The sequence below is a fragment of the Nanorana parkeri genome, unplaced genomic scaffold (assembly GCF_000935625.1).
Source record: "Nanorana parkeri isolate BGI_ZX_2015 unplaced genomic scaffold, ASM93562v1 scaffold281, whole genome shotgun sequence".
Classification (NCBI taxonomy): Eukaryota; Metazoa; Chordata; class Amphibia; order Anura; family Dicroglossidae; genus Nanorana; species Nanorana parkeri.
Genome location: NW_017306549.1, coordinates 86,754 through 97,991, shown reverse-complemented (window position 1 = coordinate 97,991; position 11,238 = coordinate 86,754). Strand labels below are relative to the sequence as shown.

The 11,238-nt window shown below is 39.5% G+C and overlaps 1 protein-coding gene across 1 annotated transcript in view; it reads right to left on the bottom strand.

Annotated features, from left to right (window-relative positions):
- Positions 1-6,107: 6,107 nt before the first annotated feature.
- Positions 6,108-11,238, bottom strand: part of LOC108787735 (sulfotransferase 6B1-like) — a 32,539-nt gene continuing 27,408 nt past the window's right edge. Inside the window, exons 6-7 of the mRNA XM_018557356.1 lie at positions 10,359-10,515; positions 6,108-6,238 (exon numbers count right to left, since the gene is read on the bottom strand). Of these exons, the coding sequence (XP_018412858.1) occupies positions 6,108-6,238; positions 10,359-10,515 (288 nt within the window). The remainder of the gene's footprint in view (positions 6,239-10,358; positions 10,516-11,238) is intronic.

Below are 11,238 nucleotides of genomic sequence, written 5' to 3'. Positions count from 1 at the left end.
CTTTATATAGTTTAACTCCACCCCTATTTATTATTATTCTTGGACTGTGGTGTAAAGGAATCTGGTTTCTGCAAATAATAATTAAGCTATATCTGACCATTTTTATATTTAATGGTCCAGCATATCTGGTGAGTTCATTGTAGGGAAATAGAGCACAAAAAAGGGGAAGTAAGGGGGAACACATTTTAGATATTTTTATACACTTTTTGGACACTGGTTATGAGTTTTAATATTATTATAGTTATATAGTATATAGTTAATATTAACATTAATATTATTAAAGTTAGCATTATTATTGTGATATTATTATACAGTATAGTTATTGTTATATAGTGAATGATTTGAATATGATTTACATTTATTTATAATGTGATGTAATATTTAAAGTGCAGTGCAACATTGATTAATTAATAGGGAGTTGACCAAGCATAGAATTCCTTTCAGTTCTTCTGGTGTCATCTTGCTGGCCTGTTCTGCATTTTTCTTTTGAATGAGGCACTGGGAGGGGGCGCATTACACACTAGCACTGCCTTTTTCTTGAATGCATTCTTTGGTGGGGAACTCTGCTTATTATACAACCCCTGAAGAAAAGCAGGCATGGAGTTTGGTAAAGTCACCTAAGCCAGCCCAATGCAAATAAATGTTCTGGGTAGGGTTGCCACCTTTTCTTCAAGCGAAACCCGAACACTCCAGCGACGCGCGGACATTTTTGTGGGAGAATGAGTTGTGGCTTGTTCATAAGTAAAAAGTGCCGCCCATTCATATGTAAATATCACAGTAGAGACTATTTTTAGTGGGGGGCCAGTAGCCCCTATATTAATTTTGGTTGCCCCCTGTCTGCCTGACATCATGTGTCCGGGTTTCTGCTGCCATGAAACCCGAACACAGCATTCAAAACCCAAACTGTCCGGGTAAATCCTGTACAGGTGGCAACCCTAGTTCTGGGGGGAATTTATCAAAACTGGAGTAGACAAAATCTGGAGCAGTTGCCCAGGGCAATCAATCAGCTTCTCTCTTCAGTTTGTTAAGTTAAGAATTGAAAATCTGCTCCAGATTTTGTCTGCTCCAGTTTTGATAAATCCCCTCTATGTATTTTAACCTACTAACAAAAATGAGAAGTCACTTTCTGAAGTTGTTAGCCTTTTGCTTTTTTTTTTTTTTTTACCATAAAGAGTACCGACTTTTAAAGTATCTCGCCAGTGAGTGCTTGAAGAGCCATTTTAAAAGTCCAAATTAGTGATATGATGAATAAACCTTGATAAAGGGTCTGTTAGGGAGCCATGGCTGCTGCTGGTTGTTCCAGCAGGCATAGCCATACTCCCAGGTCGACAACTCGGCATGCATGCCTACAGAACTGCAAATGCCTGTGTGCATACACAGGACATGTTTACACCTGACCCCTTTGCTGACACAAAACAAGATATTTATATCAGCATTCAGCTTCTCCCTATGCTGAGTGCTCTTTGCTTAGATGTTCCTGACATGGTTACCTATGCCTCTCAGCTTCTGCTACACTTGACTCTGGCATGTTTGTTCTTCCTCACTCCCAGAGGGATTATAATGGATCTCTGTTGGACACTTTACTCCTGACTCTGGATTGTCTCTACTACTCAGGTACTTCTCTTGTTGCTGACCCTGGCCCGCCTTTTGATTTTGTTTTCTTTTGGCAAGTATATGTTGGCCTTAGCCTGCCTCTCGACTTTCTCTCCACCTATCGGTCTGCTACCTGGTGCTGACCCTTGCCAGCATCTTGACTATATCTCTACTTGCTGATCTGTTGCCTATCCCTAACCATGTCCTGCCTTTTGACTTGGCCTCTACCTACTGATCTTCTAGATGTTAGTGTCCATAGTCTTCCTCTTGACTATGCCCCTGTCACCAATCTGCTAACTGTAGCTCACCATGACAGCCTCTAGACCATAATGCTGCTCAACCTACACCTTCTTATTGTTTCCGTCATTGTCCTGGCCTCTACTAAGGTATGTGACAGGGACATTATGCAGGCCCAAAGCATTGGTAAATTACTTGATTTGAAAATAAAGAGGTATTTATATTAGAGAGTTATAGTGACTTCTGGATGATTTGGACTTTAAAGCAGGTACATCTCACCCTTTGGACATGATGGACATTTGTAGTGATGCAGTGTTCATCTAGCTAATATATAGCAGGCATCACTAACTTTTGGTATAGGTAAGATCTGTGGAAGACACAATTGCTTCAAGCCTTTGAGTGAATTTATATTTGTTTAGGGCTTCACTGTCTCAATGTGGATCAGTCTTTAAAAAAGTGGATGCATGGAACAGTGTTTGGGCCAACCAATTGGCTTCTAGGCCCGAGCACTGCATTATGGGAGGTCACATGCTCTCTCACAACATGTATTTTGTGGTGGCTGTGATGGAGGAAGGAATGGCAGAGGAGCGTTGGGAAAGTCCATATAAGTATATTGGAGGGTGAGCTTCTAGTAAAAATAAAAAGTAAAAAAATAAAACTATACCCAAGGATAGACGCACCTATACTGTCTTGGCAAGTAAACAAATTACAGGCTAGAAACCAGCTCTGCCAGCTCTGCCCTGGTCAGACAGACAGTGAGACACTGCTCACATGTAAATTACATGGAGAGTCAGAAGCATCTGGCTCAATCCATCCTGATCCATTGCTCAATAAGTTATCCACACCAATGACTAGAGGCACCTGCTCTACACTGGCAAGAACAGATGCCAGTTCTTGTGTCCACCACAACACAAAGGCATGTTTTTTGCCTGCTAAACATCATGAAATACCTTTTCATTTTAAAAAAAAACATACCAGAGGTAAGGGGAACCTGCTTTGCCTCTCATAGATAGTCACTGCTTAATATAAATCAAATCCAAAGTTTGATTTATTGTAAAACAAAATTAATCAATTTCTGTAGTGTAGAGGTAATTCTGGCATAGGTAGTTCTAACCAGATATTTTCAGGGTTATTCACTAAAAGCGTGAAGAGTTTGGAGAAGGCAGGAGAAGTGAACAATCTAGGCCAAAATAGCTGATTTGTAAAAATTCTCCAATGCAACTCACTTTCCAGTTCAGCTATGTTGTCCTAGTTTGTTCACTTCTCCTGCCTTCTCCAAACTCTTCACCCTTTTGTGAATAACCCTGTAAATCTTGCTGACTATCTCCTGCTCCAGCATAGAAACTGCTAACTCCAAGCTCCAATGTTATTCTGCCATGTACAGTATCTTTCTGGAGAGAGCAGGAAGCCATGGAGATGCTTCAAAGCTAGAAGAGCTATATTGACAGATGGAAAGGACCATTGACAGGTGGGAGGAAAGTGGAGACAGCTATCAGTGTAGAAACTGGCTGCACAAAGCTGCTTGGCCTCCAAGTAGCGAGGCTCTTTCCATTACCTGTAGAAATTCCTAACCAGCTGACAATAATACTGGCCTTACACTAATCAGTTTATAGCAATTCCAAACACTTTTAACCAGCTTTTGATGATTTATACAATAGTGAATACATTTGACACCACTTGAAAACTTTGATTGATTTTTAAATATTGAAATACATTTACTATTAATTGCAATGTATTAGAAACCAGTTGAAAACAGTAACCCCGTCAAGCAATCTGTCAGAAGGATTTTGCCACAATCAGTCAGCTCGACTGACTTGCAGTCACAGAACAGTGGATTATCATTTTGGTTCTTCTTCAGAGAACAAAAAAAATCGGATTGTGATGTGTATTGCCAGTTTAAGAGTTTGTAGTGTGTAAGAAACACACAAAGGCAGGACCTGTTATTGTAGTAGAGAATAACATAACAAGAATAGAAGTAGAACTGATGTGGGATGGTGAATGGAGTATGTGCAATTCCCAAACAGATATACTTTATCTAGGAACCTCAGTTCGATAAAATCATTATTAACAACAGTATGCATCAAAGAACCATGGAGTAATGTGTACAAAAGGCCTCGATGGTGAGATTCAGAATTCAGACATCAGAATTCCTCCAACTACATAAGAGATAATGTAAATGGGAGGGGGCAGAAAAATAAATAATTTGAGTTGTGGGAAAGCTCAATGGGTAGTGAATGGGGGCGATGGGTATGCCCTTAATTGTGCTCCTTCCTTCCCATATAACTTCTTAAAGTAGCCTTAAACTCTTTTTTTCAATAATGAATCCAGATCAAACAAATATACATTGCCCAGCTAAATATTCCTTTACATTTTTGGAAAATCACTTACAGTCATCACGTTTCCAAATGATTGGCTCGAACAATCACAGTTTTACTTCCTTGAACTTGTTGTCAAGTACAAGATTCTAAGGAGCAACACAGTCCCCGGCTGCTGTCCATCTACTAGCTTGGAGAAGGAAGGAGGAGCAGGGAGCAGAGATGTGGCTTGCCCTTCTGTGCTTATATGTTTGTGGAGACACACACAGCTTACTTGCATGCACAAGGATGGCTCCATAGCACCCTGATGTACCGAGCTCCCTCTGATCCTTTGTCACAGAGCCACCATGCTGGTCCTGGGCTCGCAACGGGCACAGTGGAGCTCGGGACCAGTGGGAGGGGGGCCGTGGAGAGGGGGGGGTGTACATACCGGCACATTATACAAGCAATTGAGCCGGCGGACCGCTTGTATCTAAACTGGCATCACTGCCTGTTTTTAAATGTTGGCAGTTTTTCGGTGCGCGCGAGTGGGTGTGGCTGATGTTTAAAAACAGCCACTCAGATCCAAGAAGGCGGTTAAGGATGTGGATCCCCCAGAGAGGACAGGATGTTGGTGTGTTTCAAAAATGTACGTAATAAGGATTACCAGGGCACTGTTATGATTGGCTACATGAAGAAAACATGTGTGACAAACATAGAAGAAAATAACCCAGCACCACATCCAAATAAAGAATATTGTTGAATAAAGCAACTCACTGAAAACCTAGTTGTTGTGATATTATTTTATTTTTTGTTCATTAAGGGAAAAAGGATTCAGTATTCACAGACAATTGGGTTATACTGCCACCTACAGAAGGATTTGGAAACTGACAAACAAAAAAGCAATTGGCCAGCCAGGTATAACTTCTCCCACTCCCAACGTGCTTTAGTTTGTTACTAGTCTCCTAGGAGGTTGAACATCCTTTCTCTGTAAAAAAAATTTAACAATTTTACCAGCCGTTTTATTTTTTCTCAAGATAGTTTTTTGCTTCAATCAAGACTTCTTCTACATGCTGCTAAGCTGGGCTCTTTATGCATCTAGATTTGTATTTTCTCAGCTTTGGAGGCCGTACACAGACCCTGCTGAGCTGAAGACTGCAGGGCCTTCCAGGAATGTTAACATCAGGCCCTGGGCTCTACTTGTGGTGCTTTCCAGACAGTTGTGTACTGTGTTAGTTAGCTGTAGAGCACTTTCCAGGTTAGGGCTTCTGGTGGGACTCAGTCTCACAAGACTAACTTACAAGTTGGCCGTGGGGACCGAACATCGGGAGCTACTTTGTTTATGGGAATGCATGAACACCACCATTAATACCATATTCGGTTGGTTTCTGCAGAAAGGGTTCAACACTCAATGAGTCTTTAATCTGGTTTTGTTGGCTCTTTAAAAACCACCTTTTGAACCGATCATCATATATTTCCCTGTGCAATGTTGCATTCCTGGTTGCTATTGGATCTGCAAGTCGTTTATGTGAGCTCATGGCCTTGTCCTGTAAAGAACTGTCTTTGTTTGTACACAAGGAAAAGGTGGTGTTTTTTTTGCACGTCAGTGTCCAACTCCTTCTGTTTATGAGCAGTATAACAATCATTTCTGAATAATGAAACCCGTGTGCTTTAATAAACTCCAAGAAACTAATTTTACAGTAAGTACAAAAATACATTTTTTTCATTAGGTAAAAAGCGTTATATTTAATTATAGTGCTCCAAGGTGAAACAAAGAACAGTTTAATTTAGTCATTTATAGGCAGTTATATGTTTTTAATGTAAATGAACAATATGAAAATCACAGTATATTTCTTTATATTTATTATTTAAACTACATTTATTATAACTAACAAAGGTTTTATTTCATATGAGATTTGTAACCTTCTAAATCTGGTGTGATTGCAGGTACTCATAGCTTTATTGTGATTCATTCTAAAATGTCTAGAACTTGCAATATTTTTCATAGTTCAGCAAATCACCCAGCTTTGTCCCAGCAAGCTTTTGTTGGAACTTTTCATCCATCTCTTTGCTCTGTTCTTCGGTAAAGAGGTTCTTCCAGTCTCCAACTTGTCCTGTTCAAAATAACAAAATCCTTTATCTGGTCGAATAGAACGTCAAGGGGTGCATCAGCAACTTTACAGCTTTCTGTGAACAAAAGAGGACTTGCTCTTCCTAATTTCCAAAAATATTATTGAGCAGCAGGATTGATCATGGTTGGATGATGGTTTAAACACATATACGATAACTCAAGAATTAATTTTTAAACATAGGATTTGGGCTCATACTAATACTAATCTACGCAATTTAGTTTTTAATGGCCCTAGATCTAACCCCAGTATAACTCTTTCATTGCAAACCACCCTTAGAGTTTGGAATGCTGCAACACATGCTTTCTGAAAACCTAATGTGTGGTCACACACTACATATGGATTGGAAATATATTCCTTTTGATATTAAACAAAATCCACTACTGAGAGATACTTGTGCTTCATTGAAACATATTCATATGTTTTTAAAACTAGAATATAAAATCACTAAATCAATATCTATTTGGAACCTTTGTTGATATTAGACAAGGAAATGTTTATGGACATTGTTACTATGACTAAAAGATGGTTGCTTTTACACTCTCATTTGATAGATTTTGATAACCACCCTTCGGTTGGATTTAATTACCTTCAGTTTAAACATAATATGCCAAGTAGATGTGGATTCACTTTTTTTCCAGTCAATATGGTAATAGTCATAGAATTTAGTAGTTTCCTACTATAATATTTCCTACTATAATAATAAATGTCCAAAATGTGGCCTTCCTAACATGAATTTGGCACATGGTTTGTGAAGAAATAAAACTTTTTGGTCGAAGATTGATAGGTACATAAGTCTAATGTCTAAAATTAATATTGCTAGACCCCAAAAGTTTTTTCTGTTTCTGTTGCCTAAGAACTGTACTGATGGCTTATCTATTAATATACTAACTTTATTGAATTACATTCTAATTTAAAGTAAGAGATTCATTCTAACACCTTAGATTAAAAACTGTATTCCTGCTATAAACAAAGTCAAATCCCATTTATTAGAGATTTTCAATATTGCTCTGATATATAAGGAATCAGTAACTAACAGTGTCCTCTTCATGGATTCTGGAAACCCTTTCTGTATGCTATACCTCTCCTATAGATTAATAAGCTACTGCCCTTTATTTGTATTTACCTGTAGTACCATTCTGTTAGATTCTACTTGCATGGATCTGCTGCTTGTTGTATCTGCTTTGTTGTATTCTCCTTCTAATTTTGTTTCTGTTTTTATCTCTAAAACCTAAAAATCCTTTTAAACAAATTCCGGATCTTAAGATATGGTCTGATTATGGTATGAAAACATTGAACTATATTATACATGCAGTCATTTTATTTTACCCTTCAACAAACTGAAAATCAAATTTAATATCCCCAACCACATTTTTTGATTATTTACAAATAAGACACGCAAGACAATACAGTAAACTCCCAGCAATCTGGCACCCACGAGGATCGGCAGGTGTCGGATAACTGTCGTTTCTTGTTGCTTGAGAGTTAATAATAACTGCTCAGAACTTTCTCTCTTAGGTCCTCTCCTCTTCTCAGTGGACGGGTACAATAGCCAGCCTGCTATTGGCTATTGCAATTTGAAATAGCCAATAGCAGGCTGGCTATTGCTCCCCATTGTTTACATTCTGCTGCTGACTACGGAATCTAGCCACCCGCAAGCAGCAAGATGTAAACAAAGAATTTCACGAGCAACTAAATTAATTTAGTTTCTAACAAAAATATTTTAGTGTGCACCAAGCAACCGACAATTTTTTAGTGTTCATCAAGCCACCGGCAAAAAATGTCCTCCATTTTTTTTTGCCGGTTGCTTAAGAGTGCTGGTTGCTTGAATGCCGGATATTGGGGAGTTTACTGTAACAATTTTTAGCAAAGATTACCGCAGCCTCAGATCCTACTGAAACCTTAAGTAGTAACATCACTCTCCTCACTATATTTGAAACTACTATACACAGATGCCCCTAATGTAGACAATCTTTCCCAGAAATGGTGAATTTATATTCCCATTATGTACAGAGAGGGTTGGGAGACACTTTTTGCTGATTCTGTGACCCAAATGATTTCAGCTAGAGAATAATGAACTAAATTAAGATTTCTAGGGTTCGCTGTCGCACTCTGTATCGTATTGAGTGGGGTCGGAACCCCCAACACATCATGCACCACCACATGGTTGCAAACTGAATAAATTAACAGACTGAGATGTCCCTTTGGTTCTCAATTGTGATTCCTTGGGGCCTGTTGGGATTTGTAGTAGTAGTAGTTGTCTCACTGATGCATAAACAATAATGATTGTAGCAATTAACGTGGCAGCGTAGTTAAACTAAATTCAGGTTATCAGTCCCAGTAGTACAGACATATAATGCAAACTGAACACTCATAAGTAGAGTACTGTCACTTTAAGCCAATGGAATAGTATGCAATAGTAACTCAATGGAGTGTGCAGGTGGTACTTGCGATTATGGGGAAAACAGAATCCCCCTTGGGAGTTCGGGCATCGAGAGCCGGTGGTTGTGGAATTGTCCAAGATCTCAGTCCTCTGGAGGAGGACTACAAGGTTCAGGATGGCAGCGGTAAGAGCACTAGAAGCTTGCTTGACGTTCTACCTCGCTAGAACGGTGAGCAAGTGAGCCGTCTCAGCCTTTGTAGGAGAGACAGGTGGGCTGGGGGTGGAGCCGCCAGGATCGGCCCTCCCGAAGTCTCCTAGCAATGGGACGCTTCGGGAGGACCAGCCTGCTAAGCCTGTCACTCTCATACAGACTGCGTCTGAGGGCGGCATCTGAGGGGAGGAGCCGTGGACGCAAGCCGGCCTGCACGTCACCTAGCAACCAGACGCCGCCGCGGCTGTGCGAGTGGATGGATCCCAAGTCCCTGACAGAAGCATGGATTTTCTTATATGGCTTGGTCCTGTCCTTTTGTGTGGGCTTATTGCCAACAAATTATCTGTGCTGAATGATATCATAGTTAACAATCTGACCATGGACCATCTAGAGCTTGAATTAGTCCTACTGGTGCATATAATTTACACAGACAAACCAAGTTATTAGTTTTCTTCCATACTGCTTACGTGATATGGGAAATTTTCTTAAAATGGAAACCACCACTCCCACCTACTGCGGCTTCCTGGAGGATGACCATAAATAAAACACAAACTAACCTACGTTAATAAGCAATGCCCAACCACATTTTGTCCAAAATTTGGTTAATTTGAATAATGAAAAGTAATCTGTTGTTCCCCTTAAATAAGTAGCCATATATATAATATTTGGTTAAAATTGAACTCCAAACAAACACCTAAATGCACAGAAAAAAAACATACATAGGAGCTGTTCTATGCATCCAGTTCTGAGATTAATACAGCTTTCCCACACAGCACAGTCTTGTCTGGAAGGGCAGGAAACCTGAATTTCCTTCTCCCAAACTAGCTCTGCAGCACAGGGGCTTGCAAGAGGCAGATGCCAGGTCAATGTTGGCTTCTTACACTGCTCGCATTTACAGCCCAAATGGACCTTCCTATATTATTAATGTAATGCTTTCAGCATGCATAAACAATTAGTAGTGGACTTTTGTTTTACTTTAACACTACTATTTGTTGCAGCAAGGGTGAAATACCCTGTGCTGGTGGCACGCTAGACAGCCAGACCTCTGCTTAACACAGAGCTCAGCAGTTCGACACCTCCCATGCCTGTACTTCAATACTTCAATCAACAGTGCTCATGCTTAATGCTGATCCCTGATCATCGCTGTTGTTCAGAGCACTGAACAGGGGGGGTGTTGAATTTCTGGAGACCCCGATTGCTGCAATTTGTTTTCAACAGGGGGTAGCTCAAACTGCTAGCACAAGGTATTTTAACATTTGCTGCACCAAAAATAAAAGAAAGTTTAAATTTATTACCGTTTATACATCCTGCCTGCATTATTGTAATAATATAGTAAGTCTCAACTGAACTTTTTAAAAAATCCATTAAATAATGAATTAACGAATAAAGGGCTGCATTAGCTTGGGTCTTCGTATCTGCCTGCAGTTCAGATTTAAAGAGCCTCTAAAGCCCTTTTGGTATCTAGGAACTGAACCAGTGTTTTCTCTGCCAAATGTTAGAGTTGTTGATACCTTTTCTGAAGAAAGCTTCACTAAGTTTCCCATGTGTGCCTTCAGATTTCTGTTTCATTGATGCAAAAGAAGTTCGACGTTCTACCTCACAAAGTTGTTCTTCTGTCAAAGGAAGTCTATAGAATTCTGAAATTGTTTTCAGTTGTGCTAGAAGGTCCTTAGAGTGGAAAGAAACAAATGATTAGTTGTATTTGGAGTATAGGCAGCACAGTTACATTTTCTTGTTTTTGTTTTTTTTTTGTTCATGGAGATCAATGGAGATGTCCAGAAAAACTGAAAATCCCCAGTTTTTCATATACTCTACCATGTATTAAAAGAGAGTATATTCTCCCTCACAGAGTTAATGGGTTACAGATATAATGTATGACTCAGGGCTGGTCTAACCATTAAAGCAAAATAAGCATGCACCACAGAGTGTTTCCCTAGCTATCATGCCTCTAAAACAAAGTAACAAAATGAAAAAGTTTTTTTTAACATAGTTATGGGGTATGGCATTGGGCTGACCTGGAAGAAAACTCAAGAAGGTTTATACATTTTCAAACTTTGATTTCACTTTCAGCATTTATGGAGTCTTAGGAGTTGATTTACTCAAGGACAAATAGGCTGTTCGCTTTGTGAATTCATTCACTAACTGAAGGGAATTTTCACTTAGTGAATGCGGTAAGGCTATGTTGATGTCCACCATCAGATCATGTGCAAACAAAAATACAGTTGTTTTTTCTCTCTTCATGTGATTGGATATTCTACGTAAATGAAATGTTTACCACATTCACTAAGCTAATTGAAAATGCCCTTGCAAAGTAAACAGTCTACTCGCCTTAAGTAAATCAACCTCACAATGTCTTGTCAGTTAAGCAATGCAGGGGTTGGGGGGGGGGGG